We start from the raw sequence: 15,031 nt of genomic DNA, 5'->3' as shown, positions 1-15,031 counted from the left end.
TGGAAAATTGCAATGTTCAATTTCATTTTAGTTAAAAGGTATATCCATTTCACAGTAAATTAACAATTAAAGTTAATAATTAAAATATAGTATGTTAAATGTCATGAGCTCATTTCTAGGCAACACTGTTAGAGCAATTTAAAATTTCCAAGGATACAAAAAAAATCAATGTTACTCCAGGATTCCACAAAAATAACAAAACTAGGAATCATAAATTACAACATACAACATACACATCCACATTTAAAGGAAAATTTCACCATTTGTTGGAAAAAAACTAAATGGCTTAAGAGATTTAGAGAACCTGAAATGCTCTCTAAAATCATACAACATGTGGTAACAATAAGATAGTTAAAACTATTGACTCTGAAAAATGCATGAAACTGTACTGACCTACCAAGCATTGAATTATACATACCAGTTTCAATTCAAAAACCATTTTTTCTTTCAACTATTTCAGGCAACATTACAATACTAAGAAAATGTTAGTCATTTTTAGATATTTATGACTCTGATAACACCCGTTATGTTAGGCTAATGAACATTGTAGCCAGACCAAATTACAAAATAAAAAAAACGTATAAAATGCATGTTGGCAGATATTTTACATAGTATTTTTCAATTTCTGATCTACTGAGAAATCCAACTGTGACTCCAGGTTGTTTTAATTTAGGGTAATACAGTTGATCAGAATTTATAGCATTCTTTCTTGTTTTCAGTCAATCTTTTATAGGGTTCTTAAAAATTATATTTGAAGAATGTCCATAAAAGGTTTTTATAATTGTACTATTTATCTTTATTAAGAAAAGATCAGTGGAAAACAAGCCATTTAAGTGTTACCAAGAATCTAACTCATCTCTGTATTTTTTTCCATATGTTCATTTGCTTACTTATGACACAGAGCCCCCAAAACTCAGGAACACTCTCTAAGCCCACATTTCACTGGCTCTGAGATTGTTGCTGCCTCAGAGTTCTAACACCTATTTGGGAATAACAGAGAAAAAAGGAAGAAGTAACAGGTCGGGGAGGGTCATGCAGAAAGGGGAGAAAGGAATTAGTGGTTGGAGGCCACACCCAACCAAAACCTTCACAAAACCTTGAGAAACAGGGCTTGATATCCTCTCCAGGCAAGACATCCCCTTACAGAGGAAAAGTTCCAGAGAATTTAAGGCAGCTCCAGGAGGGAAGGGAGCAGGGGGTAAGGCGGCCCTCACAGCACAGCCTGAGAAGAGATTACAATGCACTTATCCATGAACAGAGGCCACAGCAATACAGAGCCTCTCTAACATGCATACACACAGCACACCTCCTAACTCCAAAGTAAACACTGGCGGCATGCACACACCATAAAGTTCAAACACACCCTGACTTGTATATATGGCCTGGCCCGGGACAGCCCTCGGAAGGCACGCAGGGCTTTGGCTGGCAGCTTCAGGGTCTCCACAGGCAGCCCGGCTCACCTGCTGGATCTGACAGCGACTCTGAGGGGTGTGTGTTGAGTGACCTTCCTCTTAACTTTTGGGAGGCTTTCACTGCCTTCCATCAGGACGAGACAGCCTGCTACGAATTAATGAGCTAAACACCGAGCATTGCGCCCTCCAAGGGGGCACTGATTCATTACAAAAGTCAAACCTAGTTACAGCAGGTAACTGATATAAAGAACCACCAGGCTCCAGGCGCTTTACCTTGTTAGCACAAAGAACTTGGTACGTGGCATTGCTCTGTTCCCATATGCCAGTTGCCAACTCTGATAAGGAAAAAGAGCACCTCTTGCTAACATGGGGCACCCCACAGGTACCAGGAGGAACAGAATGTAACCTCGGACACTTTAAAGTCTCCTGCCTCCCATCTGCCCACACCGCCACTGCTGCATATGGGAAAGCAGCTGGGCGGGAGGGCTGTGCAACCTCAGGCAGGTGTCTGGCCTTAACTTTCTCTCCAGTTATCATCAGCAAATGGTGATAGTAACTACCTCTCAGGGTAGTTACTGCCCTTTCAGCCTTCCAGTGCTGCTGTGAGGGTACAGTGAGGTAACAGAGAAAGTGCGCTGAAGCAAAGCATAGCCAGATGCAAGGTACTGCTCTGCACAGCTTTCAACAGAATTTAAGGGTCAAACACTAATTTTTGCTTTCTGTTTTATCCAAAATAGTTGAAGTTACCCAGAGGATCCTTGATTATGCCTCCCGGGGAACTTTATGGACTGGTGACTCTGTGTGTGTGTGTGTGTGTGTGTGTGTGTGTGTGAGAGAGAGAGAGAGAGAGAGAGAGAGAGAGAGAGAGAGCGCAAGAGAGAGAGAGAGAGATCATAAGAATATTATGTGAGAACTTCTCAGGATGGTGACAGGTGCCCCTTTATCTAGGGTTACCAGGAAAGTAATTTCTCAAAACAATCACTGAAATTCTAATAAAATAAAGAATTTTCATAGCTTCCCCCACCGTTATTAAAAGATTTGATCTATATTACACATAATTCTCACCTAGAAAAAGCCAACTTTCAATTATTCACTGAAATAAAACGAATCACACAAACTGATCCAAATCCCCAAATCTCCTTTCAGTTGGTTTTGGAATATATATTTTTGTACTTTTGCTCTTGAAGAAAGAACTGTCGGGTATATGGGGATTTTTTTAAAACTTCCAAAAGAATCATGAAGCTACATTTGTGGATTTTATGCCATATTCATCTTCCCTATCTTTATAGTTATTCTCAGGCAGACCAAAACCTTAACCTAAGAAAAGCTATAAGAAGGGAAACTGCTTCTAATTTTTCAACTTTGCATTCCAAGGTGTGAGCTGAATCTGTAAGGTGAGTAGGGTGGAGAGTATTGAGAAGAGGCTGTTAAGACATTGAACTCTTGTTCTTTCAAGATCTTCCTTTGATTCCTATTGTGTGTCAGTCATAGAGGAATTATGAAAAAGCAAATTAGTGATAATGTTAAAGAAGATACTGCAGAGAAGCGAGGACAAAAAGAACTTGTGCAAAGACCGGCCTGAAGGTGAGCCACAGGCAGGCCAGCGGCGGGCAGCTGAGGGCTGACTCCACCACTGCCTTCAGTGCAGCCAGAGCAGTCGTATAGGCAGGTGATAGGATCCATGGTTGACTCGAGGGAAGGTGAAGAGTGGACAGATAAATGGGCAGGTAGAAGGCTGCTGGAGGTGTGTTTGAAGTTTCATGAGAAACTGTGGATGGACAGAAAAAAGAGTGAGCTGTCTTCAGAGTGGCCAAAGGATACCCAGAGCCAGCAGAATATTGTTGCATCCTCAAGAAAGTAGTACCCAGAGTCATTACCAGGTCTTGGGGTTCTTGTTTGTAAAGCACTCTTGTTAGGACTAAAGATCTTTAGGCTGCTAAGATAAATTAATGGAGATCCCCATCTAGGCTTCTGGGTAGGCTTTGGGGGAAGCTAGAGCCCGGGAACAGCAGAATCTTTGTGTGACCATCCCTGAACAGGAGAGACTCTGGCCCATGTGTGGAACTGAGGCTGCTGCACTTTCCAGCAGAGAGACAGGAGACAGGAGAGAGAGAAAGGCCCAGACTAGAGGGGCTTTGGGACACAAGGTATCTCGGGGTGAAGATAAAAAGCTGCAGTGGCAGTGGGAGCTAAGACATGACAAGAGTGAGGGTTTACATGGGACATGCTCCACAGGACTAAGCTGGGGCAGACCCGGGAGAATCTGCAGGTCTGAGGTGAACAGCCTACACCATGTGGCATCTCCCCCAGCCCAGGCCCATCTATGCTCTTAGACTCTGACACATTCGGTACTAACCAAATGGTTATGAGTTCATTGTTCATTGAAAGTCACATTGACAAACCAGGCAAAACTGAGAGAATCTGATCGAATTAGTAGTGTTTTTGGTTGGTTTTGCAAATAAATAAATGTACCCTAACGGAATATAGCAGTATGGGATTCAATAAAATTTCCCTAAACTAATTAACTTTCTAAAAGCATGGATATAAATCATGTACATTTAAGAAAGGTTATAGCTCCACAAGCTGTGATACTACATTTGATTAATCTCTCAGAATTAACAGGTACCAAATGCTGGTCTTTCCATCAGAGCATGAACTTAACAGAGTAACTGCAGCTCATTTCTCTAGGATCCAAGTGCTTGGAGGAGATAAGGTTAGACATGGAAGGGCCCTTAAGAATCAGTTGTCCAACCCTCTTATTGTATAAACGAGGACTTTGAGGCCCAAATAAGTTGACAGTATTTATCTTTTAATAACAATCTTTATCATTGATTTGAAACTGTTTGACTTCCATTAATAATATTGCACATATCTTAATAAGATGTCATTTTTTATAAACCATCTAAGAGTTAAATTACATAAATCTATGATTGTAATGCAGAACCAGACTTTCTAATGAAAGCTAATAATTTGCTTTTGTACAACCTGAAAGATTAATTATATAAGATTTCTAAGAAAAAAAATGGAGACTATGTTTAATTAGAATTTCAGAGTGAAAACAGAATGTGGGTCATACTGTGCCAAATCCTCTGTAAAATTCAGCAATCTTCTTATATTTCTTATATAAGTCAAAGTATTTCTAGTATGATGCTCTTTAAAGTATCTAGTGAGAACATTTATACATGTCGCAAAGCCTAAAAAGATGGAATCATAATTATTTATTATACATCTCCTTTTGCATAATTTATAGGATAATCAAGGTTTCAAGACCTGAATCATGAATATGCTGACAATGCTCTCTAGATAGTGACTGAGATTAATTCTTAATAAATTAAGAAGAAAGAAAACCTGTCAAGGTTGAATATATGCACTGCAGGAATCAGATCTGGTAACTAAAAATAAGTCACTTCACAGAACACTGTACCCGATGTGATGCCCACCCAGGGAAAATCAATGAGCATGTCAATGTAATACATCATCAATAAATAGTAACAGCAACAATAGCCATTCTGTCTAATCCTAACCCTAAAAAATGTCAAACATTTTGTCACATTACTACATGACCTCCCAGTGTCTGCTACTTCTGCAAGTGAAATCTGTGGATATCTGCAGGTAATCCAGTTACAACTGTGATCTGATTGAATTGTAAACAGAGTTGATACAAGAGAAGCTTATGGTTGTAGTGCCTAATAAGAATATCGCTTACATTTTAAAGAACACAGGATGTAGCAGCAATTTAAAATGCTCAGGAAACTACAGTACAAATGGGCTTCTATGCTACACAGCAAACCGACATTCTCTTAATATCTCTACATTCTAGTGACACATACAAGGAAGTTACTTGACCAACTACTATACATATTGCCAGTTTATTTATTTGATGCAGTTCGCCAACATCAACATAATTCATTCCTAAACTGATACGCACTCAATAGTGATTTTTCTTCTGGTTAGCACAGAGGAGGTTCTTCTCTGTTGGTACCTTTCTAACAACAGCACATATCTGGAATTTCTGTTTTTTATATCATTTAGATGCAGCGATAAGGATTTAAAACAAATGCTAGCAGCTGAAGACACATTTTTTTTCTCTCCTTCCATCATTCACCTGCATGTAAATTCGGGATACCTAACTGGTCAGGGTGAGTGTTGCTCTAAAGGGAACACAGCAGAAAAGAGCCTCACTTCCTTCCTTTCCAACGTGATGAAAGTATTCTAGGGAGATTTCCAGTTAGTAACCTCTTGTTTGAAAGATAATCACTACTTTCTCTTTAAAAATGTGTTTTCAGTAGCTCAGTGGGAATAATGGGTTCTTATTTCAGGCAAGAAATGTACTGTCACTGTTTGCCTTGATATCACTTTCAGACCCGGGCTATGAATCCCAGGCCCAGGCTGGCTGGAATCTGGATGGTTTCGAGCGCGAGGGAGGACGGGTTAAAAGGAAAGGTGACAGGAAAGATGTGTTTAGCATCCATGAGCAGCTGAGGAGAGTCTTTTCTGTCTCGTAAACGCATCTGAGAAAATTGAAAAACAAAAAAAGAGTATCAATTCTTTGAATCTATAAAGATTTTTCTTCTGCCAACAATCCTACCAAAAACTCAACTAATGAATAATGTTTATATTTGTTTTAAAATCACTTCATTTTTCCAATAAGCTGTTATCAAAACAACCTCATGCACTATAAAAATAAGGTAAAACAACATAATAAAAAACACATTATCCTTCAAGAAATTGTAAAATTTCCATTCAAAAGTTTGTGTTGGTGAACCATAGAAAAAGAAAGCCTGGAGAGCTTAGCTTACCTGTATAGTACGAATAAATGACACAGAGACTCTTTCTTCAAACTCATTAACTGGCGTATACAAATTCAACACTTTGACAATCTGTGAGAAGTGAAATGATCAAAGTTTTCAGCATATTAAGAAATATACACTGGGTGCTTATAATCTGGGAAACTAAAAGGATTGTGCACACAGTTTTATATTCTGCTCGGGGCTGGGTTGGAACAACAGGGGAGATAGAGACAGTCTGAAGCACATTTACTTTTACTATTTGAATTTTTACAATAAAACTGTACTAATCTTTGTGCATTTTAAGAAGCAATATAAATCTGGAAAAACATTCAAACTGTACAAAAGAACATAACATGAAAAATGAAAGTGCTCCTACTCCGATCCTCCTAAGTCTCCCAAAGTGGCAATTTTGGAGAGTGTCCTTAGTATCCACCTATGTACTTTCTGTGCATATTCTGTGTGTAATCTAAGATTACATGTAAGATTTCCATGTTATGAGATATGTGGTGAAAATTAAGAAAGTTCACGAGTCAGCACAGAAATAACTGAGCAAAAGACCAATGGGCATGTTTAAGCCTATGCCTTGCCCCATACTTTTGCCCTTGTTCTCAACGTCCTTCCTTCCCCTCGTCTCACTCCTTAAATTCAATGCCGAGCTTGATGGGACCTTCGCTGAACACACTCAGTTATCACCCGCATCACTTCCTTTAGACGTCTTACCATTGAACTTGCCAGAATCTCTTATAGTAGAATCAGTTGGGTACATCTGTCTTCCCTACTGAACTTGAAGTTCCTTTTAAGCAGGGATTGTTCCTTATTTATTGAAGTTATCTCCCCCAGAAGTAAGTATGGTGCCTTGAAATAGGAACTCAATTCATCATTTAGTGAATTGCAGGAACAAGAATGTTCTGTCTCAAAATTGAGACGTCTAAAGAATCATTCCATTATGAAATAATATGGAAAATTATTTTTTGGAATACAAGCTCCACAGAATGCATAGAATGTATACCCATGAGAGCAGGATTTTGTTTTGCTCATGATTGTGTCTCGGTGCCTGGGACATTACACAGAATACTGCAGATACTCAATAAATATTTACACAATGTTGACTGTGGATGACTGTGACTAGCGCTGAAATGTACTACTTTCTGGTAAAATTTCCTTTCTTCAAGATCTGTATAGATACAGTATCATCTCTGACACAGATGAACTCAGCTCATAGACAAGAGCAATAGCTAGGTGGCTTATTTGCCTAAATATCACCCTCGATGAATGTTAAATTAGTTCATACTAGGGAAAGCTGCTTTACCTGGGCAGTAGTTAAAGCATTGCACATGGAACAAATGGCTTCTGCATCATCGTCTGTTTTCTTTTTCACTTGCAAAAGCTGAGCAGCCTGAATGAGAGGTTCCAGGGTTTCTTTAGCCCCACTGTTCATCAGATTCTTGTCACGCAGCCATTCTTCCAGTTGACTGACATTGTACCTATGCCAGAGAGAGAGAGAGAGAGAGAGAGAGAGAGAGAGAGAGAATGAAAATTTACTGGATATTGTCATAAATGTCTCAATTTTTTGTATGTGGCTTTGTCAGGAATTTCAGTTAAAATGACAGGCAGTATTTCTGTTCGCTTTTCTTAAATCTTATCAGCTGTGCTTAAAAATATCATTATAAATAGTCATGAGGTTTATAATCATAATTATATAAAAGATTAGAGAATATAATTATCTTTAATGGAAGATAGAGAAATAGCTGAAGTTATGAAATAAGACTGGCTGAAAGACAAAACAACACATTCTACGTATGGCTGTGTCCTTATTAAACAGCTGACCAGAAAACACTTTCTAGCTCCTCTTACAATTTCAGAGGTGAGAATTAACAATCCTTTATGTCCTCGCTCTTTCTGAAGTCAAACTGCAAGCTAGTTATCTGAATAACACAATTCCCTCACACGGACTTTGCGCTGCAGGCTTCTTTAGGGAAGGGCCTGGGCAATGGAGTTAGTGGCCTGAGGAAGCTTAGGAAGGCGAGAAAGGCGAGTGGGCGCCATTGGGAGTGATGAAGAGCCCAAATATGGAGAGAGACAAAGAAACTACACAGAGGCTGAGGTAGCAAGAGGTGGCCAACCAAGTAACAGTGGTTCTTAAACTAAAATGAGGTAAATGGACACACAATCAGAACTTAGTAAACAGGCAAATAGCAGGAATTATGACAGTAGTACAGGTGCTTCACATGTATAAACAAATGTTATAGAGAAATAAACTCTACTGCCTGAGTGGAAGGCCTTATCTTCTTAACGTCAACTATAGTGGGTGTGGGTCAAAATGAAAAATTTGAAAAGAACGCCAAGGTGTCCTGAGATTGACTCACTAAAGACTTTTGTAGAACTCTTTTTTGCCCCTCTTGGTGAATATTGTAGCTATTTTAAAATAAATTATTTTCAAAATAAATCAATTTTATTATGGTAATGAGGTTATGCAGAAGAGTAAGAAGTCGGGCATAAAATTGAGTGCAGCTTTTCTTAACATATAGAGGGGCATATTTGCAGTGTGAGTAAAAGGTCTATTAGACACGTCCTTGTTGCCCTAGGTACAAAAAGGAAGTTTGTCAAAATAAATTTCTAAGAGCAATCAAACATTAGAAACCTTCACCATCATTCGATATTTTGTTATTGTACAATTAAAATACACACAAAAGGAGAGGAAGCAGCTAGCTCATCTTTATGTATTTTTCACCATCTCTCCACTCCCTCAAAAGAGTTAGCTTCACAGTGGAGCAGAGTTCCAAACAAACAGTAAGTAGAATCTGCTGGAAGGTACAGCCAGGAGCAATAATGGCTGAAAGGGGACAAGTCCAGCCAGGCAAGAGGTAGCGGCTCCAGGCCAGGTCTCCCCTTGCCGCTTGGCTGGTGGCAGCAGACGTCAGGTGCACGGACCTGAAACAAGCCATCAGCTCTCCACACCCCAGCAGGCAGCTGGGCTGCGAGCAGGGGCCATCACAGGGTTGGCGTTTGCTCACCTGATCTGCATGCCTTTACTCCATGAGCACATGTCCTTCCGCAGGAGGAGGTTGTTCAGGGTGACGGCCCCCACAATGTAGAACGTCTGCTTCACCACCTGCTTGATGAGCTCAGGGTCCATGCCGTGCTGACACATGACCGAGTGGAAAGAGTTGAGCTGCCGGAGGATAGAGTCCAGTGTGTAGGTGCCCTCGTCGGCTATGCTGGAGGTCCGCTTTCTGAGCCCTGTGGGCTTCACGCCAGACACGCCCTGAATGGTCTCATGCTCCAGCATGCCGGAGACTGCAGGAGTAGTTCAAGTGTTAAAAGATCTGGAGGGAAACCCGTTTCATGTACAAACACACAATCTCACACATTCAGTTTACAAACACGATCGGAGCATCAAAATAGAGGGCACAAGAACTTCACGAGAAATGGGCTTCTGGATTTTCAACTTCAGTGAAGGAATAATTCTTTAATGCAAAAATTTACCATGAAATTAAAGAAATCTTAATGATGTATTTTCTAAAATATGAAGCAGCGGCCTTGTAATAGCACAAGTGAGTGGTACCTTGGAAGGGTTTCTGAGAGAGAGGTATGCAGCGTTAGGGAGAAGGTGAGCGTTCTCCAGAGCTACGTGAGCCCTAGTGGAAAATACATCAAGTAGCAAGAAAGGCAGGAGAGTGGGAGGCCTTGGAGGAGACGGGGATGGGGGGAGGGCAGTCCTGCAGGGCTGGAGCGCTGGGTCCTTCCTCTTCCTGAGCTTCTCACAAGGGCAGGGAGACCTGGGGTTAGCCTCTGCCTCTCAGGACTCAGTCTTCTCATCTGGAGCACTGCTGTTCCCTCTCCTGCGCTCTCATAGCATTTGGCTTATGTCTCCTCTAGGATGGTGTTAGGATGCCCACTCCTGGCCTGGGAACCCCTGAGAGCACGGGCCAAGCCTGATTCATTTTTGTGTCTCCTACTGCTAAATTCAGCTTTCACAGAACCTGTGGAGCCAAAAAGGTTGTTGTTAAATCACTGGTAGATGGGGGTACTGGGTTAAAGTGGGACATCTTAGAGGTGAACTCCTTGTTTAGCCAATAAAAATAGGCAAGAATAGGAAAAAGGTTGGCTGCAGCTGACCTTGTATCTGTTACCTCTTGCACTTTAGCTGACCTAGATTGTTTTAAATTCATAATCTTTTAGAAGACAAGTGACAAAGTCACTGCTATCTCACATGGTTTCCTCAGCCTTTTGTTTTCAGTTGTTTAATTGTGAGTGTATGATAGAAAATGGAACACTATGAGCCCACAGAAGGGAAGGGAAGAAGTTGTAGAAATGAGGAAAACACATGGGTGGGGCAAGAAACGGCAGCTTTCAGAGGGAGTAGCCTTCAGAGGCTGCTGGTAATTTGTCTGAAGATAACAGAGTTTGGTAACTTTAAAATAATTTCTTTAATTTCATGCATTCTAGATTAGCAGCCTGCAATTTGTACATGCCTCCTAATTCCTACTTCACACATGCTACACATTCCAAAGGAATATAGGTAGCATGATACATAAATACTGAGAATGAGTGTACACATATAAAGAGAAGTACATGGAATCACACATTTAGCTGAACACACACACACACACACACACACACACACACACACACACACACACACAGAGGCTCATCCAATAAGAAACTGCTGCTTTAAACCAAATTGCCTTTAACAATTCCAGAGGGCCCTTGAGATAGATGCACACCTCAGCATGGGGTGCCTGAGACCTGTTCTGCTGCCATGGTACCGTCCAAACCTTTTACTGTAGCCTACTGGGCAAAGTGCAAGCCCTCCCCAGCTTCTTTAGTTTTAGGTGGAGGAGTGTAGTAGGGTCCTAGACCAAAGTTTAAAGTGTTGTTGAAAACTGGACAAGGAATGAGGTCTATTGCTGGACAAAAGCATAACCGAATCTTAAGAGAGCGGCATTCCACACTGGGGAGGGAAACGACCTACTGCTGACGTGATCATGTGGAGCAGTGATTTTGATGTGTCCCCGTCAGTTATGGCGAACACCCCATGTTCTGAGATTCCTCAGCTAACGTGAGGACGGAGTCTTACTACTTTATGTCCATACGGATACACGCCCTGAAACGTGTGCCACTGGTGGTCATATACCGGTGGGCACATGAGGGAGACAGATCTTGGTGTCCGCAATGCCCTGGCCTTACCGATCATCGGCTGAAGGATGTTTTCTAACACTCGCACGAGCTGCTGGTAGATCTGAATGGCCAAATCACTTAGCACCTGCCGGTACTCAGCCAGGTCAAAATTGGTGAGGCAGTGTTCATTCTGGCGAGATGTGTTGTGTTTCATAAAGCCCTAGAGTTATAAGGCAGAGTTAATGATATACATGAAGTAACCCTCTCGTTGGATCAGCCTCCACCTGCTCTTTTCATCTCTCTGAAGAGTTTCCATCCATCCCACACATAAGTGCCCGGATAATCATTCTCAACACTGTGTATTTGTTTCCATCCTAAAAGCGCCACTTCTTACTAGCTTTTGAATGATGTCTAAACTTGGCATTTAAGCCTTTCCAACGGCAATGGCAATGAAACAAGATGGGGAAACTTAATTAAAAAATAAATTAATGAGTGTTTTCACTTATGACACAGGAGGTTTACTGCCAAACACTGAGTTATCAAAAGTACTAACCTCTTAAACTTCAGTTTGTTAAATATAGTCCTATTTATAAATACTGCACTCAAAGGGCATATATAATCTTCTTAAAATAGACCAATTTCTACAGAGACTGGTGAATAAATTTAAAAAATTTTCCTTTTCATGGTATCCACACATGATTTGCAGTCTGAGCTTGGAATAGCATCCTTTGGTGGTATTATATTTGTTAAACGGGAAAGCAAAGTGCATGAGCAGGTGCTTTTGCCAGACACTGCCTGACAGCGCCAAGTCTGCTTGATGGAAGCTGCCCAGCGTCAAGCATCTGCCGCCCTGCAACCTACTTCCCAGCATGGTCTAGAAGTGGGGAAGGAGGACAGTTAGTTAACGATCCCTCTGGGGGACTCGGGTCTGTCAGTCCCACCTTCGCAGGGACCACATCTTCCTCATATTTGTGTTTCCCATCATTTGCCAGGACAGCCCTCTGTCCCCTAGCCTCTGTATGGGTGCTGAGAAAGGTGCTACTACTGCTCGCTTCTCGGCCTACCCTCCCGGCAAATGATGAGGAGGCATGGAGGATAGTGGTCAGGGGCACAGGCTCTCGGAGGCGGGCTGACCCAGAATTCCAGTTCTGCTCCTTACGGCTGACAGGACTTGGGCAAACTGATGAACTTCACTGAGTGTCAGTTTCCTCATTTGTAAAACTGGTTTATAATTCCTACCTCATAGAAATATTATAAGAATTAAATAACATAATGTATAGTAAGTGCTATCTGACACATCTCAGCAGCCCTTAATAAATAATTATTAAGTAATTATTAATATATTATAGTTCTAAAATATGAAGTCTGTCAAACAACAGATGAACATATCACTGCAAACAAAAGCAAAACAGATTTTTGGACAAATCTAAAGAGACAGGTCTTAATTTATCACCTTTAATGTATTATAGTAAGCTGAAATTGATTAATTTTTAAAAATAGTTCAATATTCCTGTATTAGTCCTTGAAAAGCCCGCTTCCACATATTGGCAAAAAATTTCATTGTTACATCTAAAATGCTCCTTTATTTCTTCTGTGTTTTCTCATAATACAAACTTTCAGAGGGAAGAAACTATGTTATTCTCCAAAGTCACTGTTCTGTAAATAATGAACATCAAAGCTATGAACTTCCAAGCCACCTCTAAATTCAGGTTTCTAAATCAACAAATGGTTAAACATTTTGTGCTTTTAAATTTTCCTTAAAAAGGTCAGAGAAAGTATAGCATGCTGGTTTTATAATCAAGATTTTCTCACCTCTTCTCCACTGTACTGCTTCAAACAGTGCAAAAATCGGCATGTGTTAGAAAGCCAGAAGGAGACAGTTTCAAAATCATCACCTCTTTTCTGAAACAGAGAATTAAGTTTAAATTCGTTTTTTCCTTAGAGAAATAACCTGAAAATAACCGAACAGATACCAGAAGGCCTGTTTCTTGCAGTTACCATTATAAACAATTATAAAAATAAATCACATTGCAATTTTAAAGTCTTAAGTCATTTTAGAGAATTTCAACCCTTGGGTTAATTGGTTGTTTGTTACGTTGCGTGGCATCCATTTTCTTGCCATCAGAAAATTATTCCCAGTAATTCTGTTCATGGGAGCTTAGCAGTCCCTTTAAGCAGAAAAAAATTCACCAAGCCTCAGCTTACCGAAACTTACTTCCATCAGGGTGACTGAGGGAATCAAAGGACTAAAAGCACAAAAGGGAATCATAAAGTTTGTGAAGCACTGAAACCCAGGTTAAAAGTCTGTCAACAATAAGATACGATTTCTAAGCAGTGAATCAGAAGTGGGATAGAGGAAGTCCAGGGCAGAGCTGTACAGACAGGGGAAGCTGCGTGACTCCTTATCAGGACTGGGGCACATGTCAAAAACCCACTGCTAAATCAAAACAGGGACCAATGACAAATCACTTCAATTCAAAATGAGGACGCAAGACAAACACACATCAATTTTAAATGACACCAAAAGGGTGTTATGCTCTAGTACCCACGCCTTTTTAATCTTCAAACAATTTGGTACAGAATTAGTTAAATTAGATAAATGTCTGCTTGCCATTAAGATGAGAGGGAGAAAACTTTATGATTTGGTTTTGTTGTCTTTATAAGAGTTGATGTAAAAAGCAATAAAACTTATAGTCTATTTAAGCTCAATATAGCATCAATATACCCCAAATTAAATGAGTTACATTCAGAAGACATTCATCAGTTTGTAAATGTTAAGTTCATGACCAGGATTGGGGAACGGTGTGTTTAGTGGGTACAGAGTTCCAACTGGGAAAGATGAAAAAGTTCTGGACATGGATGGCAGTGATGGCTGCACAATAATATGAATGTGCTTAATGCCACAGAACTGTGCACTGAAAAATTGTTAAATGGTATAAAATTTTTGTTATGTATATTTTACCACAATTAAAATAGTTCATGAAAGACATCTTAGACTTGAGAGAGTCCACTAGTCATGTTAACAATTCACTTATCTCCATCCTAAAAGTTCTCCTTACGTTAGACAATCAAAAAACAACATACTTCGAGCACATTCTCTTAGCTTCCTACAGAAACACTGAGAGTTAAAAGTAGGAATAATGTTTATTTTTTTTTTTAGAGTTAAGAGGATTATGTAACACGACTCAGTGATTACCGAGTTATGTAGAGCTTTCTGCTCTGTTATATAATTTTGCTGCCTTTTCCAAGTCTTCCCTCTCTGATTAGTATCTGTGGGTTGCTTCTCACCAGGAATCAGGCATTTCAGGTAAGAGGAAATTATGGGTGAGTTGGAGAAAAATGGAAAGCAAAGTTCGAACAAAAATTTTAATGTTTTATCAAACATTTTTAATATGAATGAGTCATGTATTAGTGAACTTATTTAATACCAATTTGAACTAAAGCATCATATTCCCTATATACTCATATATGGACTCCACTAAATAGTTCCAATTTAGTTCTAAGACTTTAAAGCAGACTATCTCTGTCTATGAAGAAACAATTTATTCCACAATTAAATGCCATTATGTCAAATTAATTTTGATTACTCTTCAACCTGAGCCCTGTTTTGAAAGAAGCAAACAGACAATTTGCAAGAACGAATGTTTCCTACAATGGCAGGTAGCGGTCAACACTGGAAAGTGTTCTTAACCAGTAACTTACCTCAAG

At 40.1% G+C, this 15,031-nt stretch overlaps 1 protein-coding gene across 1 annotated transcript in view; it reads right to left on the bottom strand.

The window, feature by feature from the left end:
- Positions 1-4,200: 4,200 nt before the first annotated feature.
- MYO5A (myosin VA) overlaps positions 4,201-15,031 on the bottom strand; it is a 159,624-nt gene continuing 148,793 nt past the window's right edge. The window contains exons 37-42 of the mRNA XM_074327734.1: positions 13,136-13,225; positions 11,393-11,543; positions 9,217-9,499; positions 7,512-7,686; positions 6,212-6,292; positions 4,201-5,923 (exon numbers count right to left, since the gene is read on the bottom strand). Coding sequence (XP_074183835.1) covers positions 5,771-5,923; positions 6,212-6,292; positions 7,512-7,686; positions 9,217-9,499; positions 11,393-11,543; positions 13,136-13,225 — 933 coding nt within the window. The 3' untranslated portion in view covers positions 4,201-5,770. The remainder of the gene's footprint in view (positions 5,924-6,211; positions 6,293-7,511; positions 7,687-9,216; positions 9,500-11,392; positions 11,544-13,135; positions 13,226-15,031) is intronic.

Source organism: Rhinolophus sinicus, linkage group LG03 (assembly GCF_036562045.2).
Source record: "Rhinolophus sinicus isolate RSC01 linkage group LG03, ASM3656204v1, whole genome shotgun sequence".
Lineage (NCBI taxonomy): Eukaryota > Metazoa > Chordata > Mammalia > Chiroptera > Rhinolophidae > Rhinolophus > Rhinolophus sinicus.
The sequence above is the reverse complement of the archived record's forward strand: the minus strand, read 5'-3'. Positions and strand labels throughout refer to the sequence as shown.